At 48.7% G+C, this 12568-nt stretch overlaps 3 protein-coding genes across 3 annotated transcripts; 1 reads left to right on the top strand and 2 right to left on the bottom strand.

The window, feature by feature from the left end:
- The first annotated feature begins 277 nt into the window (after positions 1-277).
- Positions 278-2856, top strand: LOC123084865 (leucine-rich repeat extensin-like protein 5). The gene is made up of 4 exons (XM_044506397.1): positions 278-478; positions 577-708; positions 921-2419; positions 2511-2856. The coding sequence occupies exon 3, from the start codon at positions 956-958 to the stop codon at positions 1532-1534; it is 579 nt and encodes a 192-aa protein (XP_044362332.1). The 5' UTR covers positions 278-478; positions 577-708; positions 921-955; the 3' UTR covers positions 1535-2419; positions 2511-2856.
- Positions 2857-4261: 1405 nt separating this feature from the next.
- On the bottom strand, positions 4262-5034 carry LOC123081609 (uncharacterized). Its single transcript, XM_044504157.1, has one exon. The coding sequence runs from the start codon at positions 4917-4919 to the stop codon at positions 4632-4634; it is 288 nt and encodes a 95-aa protein (XP_044360092.1). The 5' UTR covers positions 4920-5034; the 3' UTR covers positions 4262-4631.
- A 2457-nt stretch (positions 5035-7491) lies between these two features.
- Positions 7492-12320, bottom strand: LOC123084864 (probable RNA helicase SDE3). Its single transcript, XM_044506396.1, has 5 exons — positions 12033-12320; positions 10184-10965; positions 9947-10108; positions 8386-9837; positions 7492-8278 (listed from the first exon to the last, which is right to left on the bottom strand). The coding sequence occupies exons 2-5, from the start codon at positions 10955-10957 to the stop codon at positions 7772-7774; spliced, it is 2895 nt and encodes a 964-aa protein (XP_044362331.1). The 5' UTR covers positions 10958-10965; positions 12033-12320; the 3' UTR covers positions 7492-7771.
- Between the last annotated feature and the right edge of the window lie 248 nt (positions 12321-12568).

The raw sequence follows: 12568 nt of genomic DNA, 5'->3' as shown, positions 1-12568 counted from the left end.
GTAACAAATTCTTTTGTCACGCCGGCCACGACCCCTCACCATGCGTCGCCCGCATCGCCGTCCATCCACACAGACCCAGGATCCAACGGCCGGGAGGCCCTCCAAGCCCCCAGTACACGTCGAAGGGCTTTCAATTCACGGGGGCGGACCAGCGCACGGGCTCCCCGTCCTCGGAACCGAGGCGTCCGCTATCAAATCCGGCTTTGCGCCGTCCGTTCCGACTTTCAAGTCCGGCGTGGCGTCGTAGCTCATCATAGAGCAGTTGCTGGCTTCCCTTCCACACCCCACTCCACCCCCCCACCCCACCCCACCTAATCGCCCCCCTCCCTCCCCTCTCGCGAGGCGCACAGATCTCGCCTCGCCTCCACCAGCAGCCGCAGCGGCTGCCAGATCCGTCCGCCCGGCCGCCTCGCGAGGTTCCATCCGCCGATTCCCCGCATACGCTTCCCTCGCCGCCGGCCGGTGGCTCGTCTGATCGGTGAGTCGCGGAATGCCGCTTCGTGCTCGTGAGTTGTTCGCGACGGTTTTTGCCGTGCGGTTTTATTTGATCGATGGCTGTGGGGTTCGTGGATGCAGGAGCGTGCGTGCGCTCGCGTCAGAAGCGGTTAGGGACGGAGGAGAGAAGCGCGGAGTCGATCTGAGAGGGAGGGGCGAACCCCTTCGCGCTCCTGTGGGTTTCGATCTGTTCGTCGGGTGTAGATCCGGAAGGTATCGATCCATCTGTCCCCTGTAGATCCACGATTCTGCTAATATCTCCCATGTATGTTGTGGTTTGCGGATTTGTACAGTGAAAGTTTACTTTTACGTATGATTGTTTCCATCAAAGTCGATGTTTTTGTTAAGTTTTCAGTGCCGCTAGTGTTGTGATCAAAATGCCATGTTCAGATGTACTGATGCGCGTTTCATTTGCCTGGCACCAGGGCTTGGTTGGATCTGCCACTTACGACCGGGCGCCATGGAGACTCTGGTCATCTCGCAGCAGCGCAGCCACCACCACCACCACCACTCAGGTCGCCGGAGGAAGCCATCCCCGCACACCTCGTCGCCTCAGCCCATGCGTGGCTACCACGCCTTCAACTGCCGTGCCTTCCACTCCAGTATCAGCATAGGCATCCTGCCGTCCCCGCCCCCACCACCTCCCCCGCCTGCACCCCGGGCTCGGACCTACTCCCCGGAGCCCAAGACGCCCAAGCAGCAGCTGCACAATGACAAAAAGCGCAGCCGGGCGATCCCTATAACTCCATCAGGATCTCCTCCTTCCCGTCCTGAGCTTTGGGCTGGCCCGGCATACTCCAACTCGCCGCCACCCAGCTCGCTGCCGATTCCCAAGTTCTCGCTCCACCAGAAGCGCAGTGTATCACTTGAGTTGCCACCTGCTGATAGGCCAGAGCATGTGGAGGTGCTTGTGCATGCCAAGTCTGCACCTTCGACACCCACTGCTGGCTCAGGATTTGGCTTCTTTGGTGACAATGATACTGCCATTGCCACGGAGAATCTGAGGAGGATCCTTAATTTGGAAATCACCGAGGACTGAATGATGGGGGCATCACAGTGTACATAGGTCATCAGCAACTAACCTTGGGTACTTTGTATAAAGTAACTTAGTATAGCAGCCTTCCACCTAGATTCTGCATCAACAGGAGTACTGTTAGGTGTGTTAGTAAGCACATCATGACTCGCGGGAAGCTGCCGTGAAGGATGTGGTTGTGGTGGAGACTGTTGGGGTGGATGAGAGCACAGCAGTTTTAGAGTCACCTTGTAGCTTGTGGTCACCTATAGGGTTCCAACTTTCTTTAGGTGTTAGATCTTCATTTCCATCCATGGTCAGTGATCCATTAGTGGTTGGTAGTCTGCATGATCCTAGCTAGTAGGAAACTGCATCAGGCAGGGGTAGGGTAATAAGTTCTGTTCTACTGTTAGATAGCTAGAGTTTACACTCCAGCATCTGTTCCCATCTTATATTCTGTAGGATATCTGCATATTATATTCTTCTGATACATACATTCTTCCTCGCCATCTTGACACTCCTCTAATCACACCGACTTCCCTGGTGCTCTGCAAAGAACACAAGGATCTCTCCTCACTGGCTCTTCTGTATTTTTTGGAATGAAGAGGCCAGTGGAGGTTCAAGAAGCCCCCCTTCGATGCCCTTTCTCCCTCATCTGTCAACTAACTTTTATCTCCGCACCTCCCCTCCCACCTTAGTTTGTTGCATATGTAGCATGTCAGATCCCCTCCCCTGCCATCCAATCTTCGTTCCATGCATATAATCTAAAGTTCCATCCAGTGGCACCCTGTGTAGTTTCTGTTACTTGTTCATGTTCATGGAACATGTGGAGGATTCGAGTTCCGTTGGCATGTTTGATAAAGGATGCGAGATTCCATTTCAGAGACCTGCGAGCGGACAAACCATAATACGGTAATTATACGTGTGCTGCTTGTTTAATCTTATTACATCTGTTGACTTCTGTGGCTAATACTAAAGTGATTCCTGTGCTGTGGTGCTGCAGGTTGGCTTATCCAGTGCACTTCATGGCGCACATACCTGGGGTGCTCAGCCGAGTTTGCAATAAATCTAGTTGCTTGTTTCCTTTTTAGTTAAAGAGCAGCGCAGCTTATGCTAGACTGTTTCCTTTCATGTAATGCCTGCTTGGCTAGCTGTTTCTGGTACTGTTTAAACCTTGGACCTAGTGGTGTTCCACCTTCTAAGCAGATGTTGCTGCTTTCTTTGTTAGCTTCGCTTGTTTGAGCGCATAAATGCAAGACCTTTTAAGTTGGTGTTAAATTCTCTGGCCAATGTCGTGTTGTGGACCATTCATGAAGATCAGTATGTTTTATAATCTAGTTGGTTGTTAACTTTGTTGTGTCTCAGCTTTGACCTGAGTTAAGTTCTGTGTGTGATTTGACCTGTTATTAATGTACTCGCCTGGTGTGATGCTTGTGCGACTATGCTTCTTGCCGGTCAACTGGAGGTAATATGCTTATGGTAGCAAATGAGTAAATGGAGCTGTGGCAACTCATGTTGCACAGGACTGAATTCAGATCTTTGAAATGTTTCTTTGTGGTGATGAATAACAGGGACTCTGTGACTGAGACTTATAAGGCATTAACATTCTATTAGTCAGCTGGTTTGGATAGCGAAGCATATCTGTATTATCAGGTGCTTAGAGATGGCATTGTTAATTATTATCTTTTTGAAGAAAAACAGAGACTTGTGTGTGTGTGTCGAAATATTTCTTGTTTAGGAAACATGATAAATGTAATATCACTATCAATCCAGCCTTGAAGTACTTGAAACTTGCTGTCCTTGTTCCTGTAGCTCATGATCTTGAGATCCTGTTTGAGAAGAGCTTTCCAGCAGAGACTGCTTGGATTGATGTTTGAGGTGCTCCTCCTCCTGTTATTCATGATTGAATCCCAACACCTAGCAAAAGGATATGAGTCCCAGAAAAGGCATTGAAGTTGCAAAGGGCACAAAGATATGAGGAAGACTCCTCTTCCTGAAGAGAGGGTGGGTTGGGGAATTCCAGGAGCAGGTCCATCTATCCTTGTCTTAGTTATCTGAATTTGCTGGATCAAACTTTGCAGCTGCTCAAACTGATTGAATGCTTGCAATGAAAGTGGTCTATGAAAGAATTCTTTGACTATGATGATTGGGCCGAACCGTGGTAGAACCTGGTGAACCTCCAGATTTGCAGAGAGAACAACCTGTTTGATGGAAGTTGTATCACTGACTGCAAACGACTACAGGTCAGGGAATAGCTCGATGCAAGATCTTGCCCAATCTTACAACGAGCAACAGCCTTGAATTGGGGAGTAATTTGAGGACGCTCTTCCACCAGAAAGACCCAACCATCCTGCCATGAGGTGGTCTAGGCTCATCATAAGTGTCCCACACAAGATTAACCCATGGTAAACATAATGATTGAAGAACTTGTGCAAGTGTGTTTTTCAACAACAATGCCTTGGTGCGAGTCCCGACATCCAACACTCCCAATCCTCCATCTTTTTTTAGCCAAACAAACTTCATCTTCCTCGCGAAGCAAATGCTTGAGATATTTGTTTAGCCAAATCATAATGCCTTGTTTTTCAATTACGAGTCCTCATGGTATTGTTAATCAGACACAACTGGGTCATTAGCGTAGCGTGAGACGTACGCAATGGCAAATCCACTAGTCGACGACGGATACCTAATGATGGAAGATGGAGAGGTACCTGATGATGGACAATGACATGCAAATAATGGCGAGTCGACACCACGTAATCGACGGCAGGCATCGTCACATCCTCTCATGTTATTGGGTCCCTCCCTTTTGTACAGCCGGCCGGGGCTTGAGCAAAGCTAGCACCAGCATCAGCTACCTGCCAATGGTGCAATGCAGCTTCAACCTAGCTAGCCTAGCTAAGATTATTACTACCACATCATGCATACATACATACATACATACATACTCCGTATTACTACTAGCACAAATACATATGAACCCTTGGCTTATTACGTCGATCTTGTTCGACCGGGGCTCGTACAACACTCGCCGGATGCAACGGCCGGTGCTCTCCTTGTTGTCACCGCCGGCGCGATCCGTTCGTCGCCGGCGCCGTGAATGATGGACGGGTCGCTTGGCTTGGCCTCACTTGGAGATGGAGATGGGGCGGCGGCGGCGGAGCAGCATCTGGCGCATGCCGTCGGCGACCCGGAGCGCGGGGCCCTTGCCGCGGCACCAGCCGGCGCAGAAGGCCATGTGGTCCTGCAGCGCCGCCTCCATCCCGTGCTTCCTGCCCTCCTCCCTCACCGCCTCGGAGCAGAGCCCGCACAGCCACCGCCCGCCGAAGTCCGCCTTCACGCCCACGATGTACCCCCGCGTGCAGTCCTCCCGCAGCTCGCAGCACTCGCACTTGGCCGACTCCACCGGCTCCATCGCTCAACCGCGAGCTCCACTGCAAGTGAAGGGTCCTTCGATCGACCGAGCTCAAGCTCAGCCTGCAATGGTGGTGCGGGAGCAAGGCAGGGAGCAACTGCGACTGTGAGAACGCACGCGCGCTCCGTGTGTATTTATGGATGGCCGGGGGCTTGGCTCGGAGCTGCTTAATTAGAGAGGTCTAGCTTTCTGTGCCACTGTGCCATTGGCCTAATTTGTCCTGATTTGGCATCTGAGCAGCACTGCTAATCAGCTCACTTATGGAAAAATTCCTGCAGCCTCACAGTGTGCAGCAGCATGCAGCATAATGCGCTCTCTGTGAGATCACTGAGATGCATTGCTCCTAATGAACACTACACTGACATTTTTCATCTCCTCGCCAACAAACACCTTGGTTCAGTTTCTGGTTGCTCACTTTACTTCCTATGATAAATTTTTACCCTGAATGCCTTTTCTTTTGGTAAAAAAAGTTGTGCAATGACCTCTTGACCGCAAAAATGAGTAGGCAGACAGGATCGATCCCTGCGATTCTTGTTCCCGGCGTGCCCCCATAAAGCTTGAGCAGACACCTCACGCAACAACTTGCTCGCTGTCCACGGATCTAGGACCACCCGGCGAATTTCTCCTCATCCCTTCTGCTAGATTTCGGTCGCTGTTCGTGGTACGGCACAACTGGCCTTGTCGGATCGGTCGTTCCGCGGTCGATTCCGCCGCATGGCCCGCCGCCCGTAATCCATGATGATGAATTAGCACCCAATTGGCCATCCTGCTAACTAACTAATCATCAGTTCTTGGGCAGACCGGCTTAGCTCGAGAAGTTCTGAGTGCAGCTTCAAGTGAACCTGCATGAACTCACCTGCTTCCTTCCTTGTGGCACTAATGCAGGCAGGCAGGGCCCTACCATCCGTGCCACTGCACCAGGTGGCCTCAAGTGTGTGTGTGTGTGGTATCACAGATGGGCTTGCTTGTGTGCTCTGTACTGATCATGAGTTATTAGCAGGCTGCAAAGGTTGGTGCCAGTTATTGTTGGTGTCTGCTTCAACAGCTGGGTTGATGAATGAGTGGGGAAGAACTTGAGATCACCAGCTGCCAGTTTGATGGCCTCTGGACTGGGCACACTTAACACCGCTGCTAGCTTCTTGTCCTGGAACTACACAGGAGAGGCAACTGTACCGTGAAGCTAGAAACGAAGTATGGCGATGAGGTGAAGAAGAAAACCTAGCGCATTTTTCTCATGGAGAAGGGCTTGGTAAACTATCTGTCTGTTGCACAAGAGCATTTCTTTTACGGGGCGATCCACATCGTTCAAATACTCATCAACTTGAGATAGCCGACGGCGCCTGCCGTGACCGTGTGGTCTGTTGCAGAAGATCGAGCTGGACATGACAGAGACGGCAGCAGCGTTCTTCATCAACTACAATTACATGGATTTAGAATTTCATGCCGTCCATCGGTGTGTAGCATCTTTGATGGGTCAACTGTGCGTCACATTCAAGTGTAACACCGCCATTTTCGGCGCCCGAGACATGATGGAAGGAAAGAAGATGAGGAACTAGAGAAAGACATGCCAATTGCCGGTGACTCAACACCTTATTTGTATTGGATGGCATTGCCCTTGTGTGCTATCCTGTGTTATCCTTGCATTATGGGTTTGAAGTTTGCACCCTCCGTCCCAAAATGTAAGGCGTGGGTGGCTGAGTTTGGTGCGGGGCTTCTTATTTTTCACATAGCCTCTACGGTGTGGGTTGGGTCAACATTTGCCTTCGAAGAAATTGGAGTCGCTTGCTCGGAGATTAGGGAGGGTGATGACGCCTGTTGGAGGAGTGATGACGATGACACCGGTGTGATGTTGACAAGACCCTCTATGTGAGGTGTGTGTGCGGTATTATGAATGTACCGCTCAGCGGTTTGTGACGGCTTTCACCCGCTTTTCCGTTTATTAACCGGGCAACTCTCTTCTGCTTTATTAATAAAATGAGACAAAGCTTTTGCTTTCGTTTAAAAAAAAGTAAAATCATTTTTGACAGGAGGTATATTCTTATACCATTAAGACTTTGTCCGGAAAATACATAGGGTCAATCAAGTGGTTGTTGCCCCTACTCCATCAGACTCCAGAAGGCAGCCCAAAGTTCTACCGAGTACTCATTGCCGCTGGCTGTATTATTCTCCCACATGAGAGCCACATGCCCATGTCCTCCTTTCGTTGATTGCTGTAACTTGCAACCCACACGGTCACACCTCAACACCATACTTGAAATCAACTGCACCAAGCATGCATGAGCTTCCACCTCGGCACCATATATTTGATCACTCTTTCTGTTTATACGGTTTTTTTTTCGGCCACGTGAGCTTCTACCTCAGCTCGAGTCTCAACTCATCCAAAAGCAAGAACATCTAATGAATATGCAACTAAAAGTTTGTTCTTCAGGTGAAACAACATGAGTTTAGCAAGTTTTAAAACATTCGCTCGTCTAAAAATAGCAGAACTGTAAGGATCTTTCTCATCTTGGCGCATTAATCCCAGCCACCGATAGATAACAACACATCATCTGAAGATAAAACAGCCAGCAGATGAGAAGACGACTTAATTTCAGATTTCTATTCAACAAACAGGGATGGTACTTTAGCACGTCCACCCATCCACGCACAGTGAAGAATCAAGATCCAGTTCACGACAGCCTAACACAACGTGACGCAGCGAACAAACACTAGAGACGTTCAGAATTAGCATCCGACGAGGGTGAGTTCAGGATGCCCCCGGAAGTTAGCTCCGCAAGGCCGATCCCCCGTCTTACTCTACCAACAGCAATGGCCCCGACGGAGAAGAAAAGAAAAGAAATCTGGTCGGTCGGTCACTCCCAGCCTGTCGCGGGGATGCTCGAGACGTCACCCCAACCGGGAGGAAACGTGTACTTCTGCACATATGCGTCTTGGACCGCACCGTTGTCGACATCGTTGGCTGAGCAGTGGCCAGCCTGCACGTCGTCCTGCCCAGTAGTAACCTCTTCCTCGACGTGCTGCTGCTTCTGCTGTGTCTCTGCCTGAGGTTCTGCTCCTGCATCCGGATATGAATGTAAGTCCCCGTCTGGCTTCTCCTTGGACCATTCTTCGGACCATTCTTCTTCGTGTGCGGTTGAGGACCGGCCATTGTCGTGTCTGAAGCCACTGTCAGACCGGTCTTGATTGTGGATGTGGTTTGATGGCTCCTCTTGGTTGTACCCCCAACCATCACCAGCAGGCTGGTCTCGGGTGTCGCCGTATCCCGAGTATCTGACCTCTTCTTCTGGTGGGGGGAGCGGACATCCTTGATAAGAACCATTGTCTGCGCAGTACCTCAGGAGCTTATCCCAGTGCCGATCCTGCAGTAGTAACACCTGTTAGTTTCGCCAGAAACAGAATAGGAGCATGACATGAAAGCAGAGCCTGTACAAAAAAGAATAGCTAGAGTGATACAGCAACAACACACCTTAGTGATGATGTGAGGGTTTCCGACGATAATTAGCAACGATTTGGCACGAGTAATTGCGACATTGAACCTTCTATAGTTGCTCAGGAACCCCAGGTTGAAGAATCTGTCAAACTCGTTGTGCTTAACGGTTGACCTGACTGTTGAGATGATGATCACTTCCCTTTCTTGGCCCTGGAATTGCTCAACACTTCCCACTCTTAGGTCGGGCATTTCAAACGTCTCTAGGGCCTTCTTTATCTTGTTAACTTGTTGACGATATGGAGTAATGACACCAATATCAGCCTCACTGACATCGCCATTCCTTGTCAGAGTCCTGATGATATTTACTACTTTACTAACTTCGATTCTGTTGAACCATGATGGATTGTTGCCTTCTCTCTCATCGCATCCCTGGATTCCAACAAACAGAACAGGGAATGACTTATTGGGAAGGCCAATACAATCGTAAACAGATGGCACTTCATCTCCCTTACAGGGGATAAGTTCACCCTTGTAGAAAAGCTGTGACGGTAGCTCTAGGATTGCTGGATGGCAACGATAGTTCCTCAATAGCTTTGTCACGTAGTTAGGATCCCCTGAATGGTACTGCTCAAATTCACCGAGCAGCCTTTGCAGATAAGATTTTCCCAAACCATCCTGATCCGCCTGTTTACAAAAAACCACCGGCCCTAATTGCATAGGATCTCCTGCTAACACAACCACTGTGTCTCTTCCACACAAAGCTGCCAAAGGAACCATTGCCTCTGGTTCAGAAGATTGACCGGCCTCATCCAAGAAAATGTGTGTGAAATGCCCCGGGCGAATACCCTCGGCCTGTAGGGTTGATGAACTCATGTAGGTTGATATAACTATCTTGTAGCGCATTAATGCTCGCATTGGAGGGCACTTGAACACCATATCTTCAAAGAAGCAGAACCGTATGAAATCAGGATTAACATCGTCATACTGACGACTAGGAGCATTTAGCCTAAAGATATCACTTGGGCGGATCGGGTAGCTAGAACTCAACAGTTTTTCCAATACATGGTCAGCAGCACTATTGGAAGCAGCACATATGAGAACATTTGCCCTCCTATTGGATTTATAAAGCTGCAAAATCGCCTCGACAAGGGTCATGGTCTTGCCAGTTCCTGGAGGTCCATAAATCACGTATGGTGTAACCCCTCGGCAGCCAAGTATCATCCCAACTGCATCAGCTTGCTCAGTGTTTATGTTCGGGTTCAGAGGTTTAAATGGCACCTTCTTCACACTTCTATACCGTGATAGGGATGGAAATAGAATGTCAGGTCCAATAAGTTCTGCATCATGAACAGACCTATATTGCCTTCTCATGTTCAATCTATTATATGTGAAGCTAACATCATACTTATTCCTGTCATGGTGAGCGTGGTGAAACTGATCATCAAACCTCAAAAATATCTCATCAGCTTCAACCTTGTGAATGTAGCCCTGAATAAGATATCAACAAATCATTATTCACTGGCATCATTTGAGGCTGGTTAATTTATATTGTAAGAATGCCTAAGAGATTTTTGAATGTCCAAGAAAGTACACTAACCTGATAAGGCCTAGCATCACTCCCAGCATGTCTGGCAATTATATAGTCACCATGGACTAGCGAAGGCCTTTTTTCTGCCAAACCAGGGACCTCAAGAGACAAATAATCATTACCCCTCCTTCTCATTGACACACGCTCCATGTCGTACGATCTCATCTCCTCCTGCAAACGGGCCTCTTAAGTTAGCAAACAAAGATAAAAGCTTATCATCTCAGAGTATTAGAGGTGCTGAAATACCTCCAAATTAAGTTCTTCCATGACTAAAAGAGTGCTAAAGAACTTTGCATAGTTCATCATGCTCAGCTCTTCAGATAGGACATCAGGTCTCTGTTTGCATTCAATGAGCTCACGGATTTCCACAGGTATTGCATACTGAGGTAGCTTATACTTGAATCCTTGAGTGTGCTGCCGAATTGGCCGGCTACCTGGCACAAATGTATTACACTCAAATTGCTTCCTTTGAGAGCCTTGTCTCCTGGAATAAGGTTTATCAGAAGATAAGGCCATTGAAACATTATCATCGGCCAACAGAAAAGCCACACGCTCAATCTTCTCATCCCCAATATCAACATGCACGATTGATGTATGCAAACCAATGTCTTTTGGCATACAGGACAGCCAAATGGTTAGGGTTTGTCCAGGCTGAAGTGTACGATCTTCCACAGAAGTCAAACCAAGAAAAGCCTTCTTTGCCGCTTCATCGGAATCATTCAACGGTGGTCTCATCATTGACAAGACATAACTATCTTCTGGATTTGAAGAGAATATTCTCACACTCCACAAATTTACAGGCTCACAAGAGGTATTATCTATGCGAATGGCGTCTGCAGATGTTTGTCCAACAAGGACAGATTTAGGCTTTCCGTTCAAAAAAGGGAAAGGAGCCGTAACAACCACGGGACCATCATCAGATTGATAGTCCTGAAGAGTGTTGTCATTCTGAAAATCCATGAACTCTACTTCCGGCTTATCACCGGCTACTGAGTACTCATCATCTGAATGATGCCCCATCTTGAATCCTGATACATCAAAAATATTATAAAAAAATCAACACTAGTTCCATTGAGCAGAAACAAGCCAGTCTAGAGATAGTTGTTGTGTGGACAGCAAGCATATGATTTATTTAAATTGCAAAGCCTATGAACTGATATCACAACCAAACGCCAAATGCAAAATAGTTACTGTAGCTACCAAGGAAAAGGCACATGGCATGCTTGAGAAAATCAGGACTTCCGTTTGTTTTAAGCATCATCCTTCTTTATTTATTTATTTTTGGAACTTGTCTAGGTACTGTAGAAATTCATAGTAGTAATCGCCTGGGTTCAAGCGCTGTGGATGAGCTGGCCAACACCACTCCTTGCCAACGTAGCAGCCGCGCTCGCTTCTTGAAATATCATACAGTATTATTTGTGAACTGAATACTTTCCACACTTATGGAGCAATCATAGGACCACAGCGCACGTCCATTCGAATTTATGTGATCCAGCTGTGCTCCCTAAAACCGACACCAATAAGACACAAATTTCTCACTCCCAAAATCTATGGACAGAGGCATTATGCTACCACGCTATTCTCCCTCTTTGTGCAAGACATAACGACGAGGCAACTAGGCAACCCCACTCCTTACAGTGAAGGCTAGATCTCCTGGCCATAACTAGAAGGGGAAAAACAAACAGACCCCCATCAGTCCACTACTGATTCTTCGACAACACAACAAGACAAGAAAATAGCACAAAGCCGTTACAGACATATATCCCTCCTAACCAAATCACAACATTCTGGCCGTCTCCGGTCAGGGGTTTCGCTACCGGGGGGAAAACCCTAACAATCCCTCCCGTCCCCTCCCCTCTCTCGTCCTCCCCCTTCCGCAGCATCAAGCTGCGGCTTTTACTAATTATTATTAAATAAATACTGTTAACTTAACATGAATAAGGGTTAATTCTGTGGGATAATGAGCCACGCTCACCAAGATCGCGACGAGATTTGTGCGGATCCCGCGGCACGGAAGGGCGAAATAATCGAGGTTAAAGGAAACACAGCCCGCAATGCCGCGGTAATCGAGAGGGGGGCACGAATTAACCGTCACCTGTCCTCGGAGCGAAGCGCGGGCACGGGTCGGGGGAGGCGGCCGGCGATCGGAGACGGGGAGGAACCGCAGCCCCAGCAGATGACTGGATTGGATTGGATTGGACTAGGCCCCCGTCCAGGACGAGGAGGGGGAGGCGGTGGGAGGGGGAGGCATGAGCAGTCCGGGTTTATGAGGAAGGGAGGGAGGGGACTGCAGCGAGGAGGGTGTGTGATGGCTCCGACTGAAAGATAGAGAATCTGTACCATGAAGGTTTGGGGTCGATGGTTGGTTTTCTTGGTAAGCCACATTGAAGCTCGGCTCTCAACTTGTGATGCGGTGGGGGTGCTTGGATCGGGAACGAACGGGTGGGATGAGAAAGAGAGAAAGCAGCAGTCCAACCATACCTTTTCTGTTCTCCCTTTTTTGTGGATCTCAACCTCTGCGGCTTGTTCATGGAAGCTTTTTTTTATCTGTTGTTCGTCGAAGCTTGACCAAAAGGAGTACGGCTTTGCTATTTCTCATGCGCCTGAATTTTTTTCATGCGTCGGTCACTT

Source organism: Triticum aestivum, chromosome 4A (genome assembly GCF_018294505.1).
Source record: "Triticum aestivum cultivar Chinese Spring chromosome 4A, IWGSC CS RefSeq v2.1, whole genome shotgun sequence".
In the NCBI taxonomy this organism is placed as follows: domain Eukaryota; kingdom Viridiplantae; phylum Streptophyta; class Magnoliopsida; order Poales; family Poaceae; genus Triticum; species Triticum aestivum.
This window is presented reverse-complemented; position numbering and strand designations above follow the sequence as displayed.

Excerpts from the sequence above, each read along its gene's own strand:
- LOC123084865 (XM_044506397.1), top strand. The coding sequence starts at position 956 with ATGGAGACTCTGGTCATCTCGCAGCAGCGCAGCCACCACCACCACCAC.
- LOC123081609 (XM_044504157.1), bottom strand. The coding sequence starts at position 4,919 with ATGGAGCCGGTGGAGTCGGCCAAGTGCGAGTGCTGCGAGCTGCGGGAG.
- LOC123084864 (XM_044506396.1), bottom strand. The coding sequence starts at position 10,957 with ATGGGGCATCATTCAGATGATGAGTACTCAGTAGCCGGTGATAAGCCG. Across the intron at positions 9,838-9,946 it reads GTGATGCTAGGCCTTATCAG|GGCTACATTCACAAGGTTGA; the intron begins GTTAGTGTACTT and ends TATCTTATTCAG. Across the intron at positions 8,279-8,385 it reads ACCCTCACATCATCACTAAG|GATCGGCACTGGGATAAGCT; the intron begins GTGTGTTGTTGC and ends TTACTACTGCAG.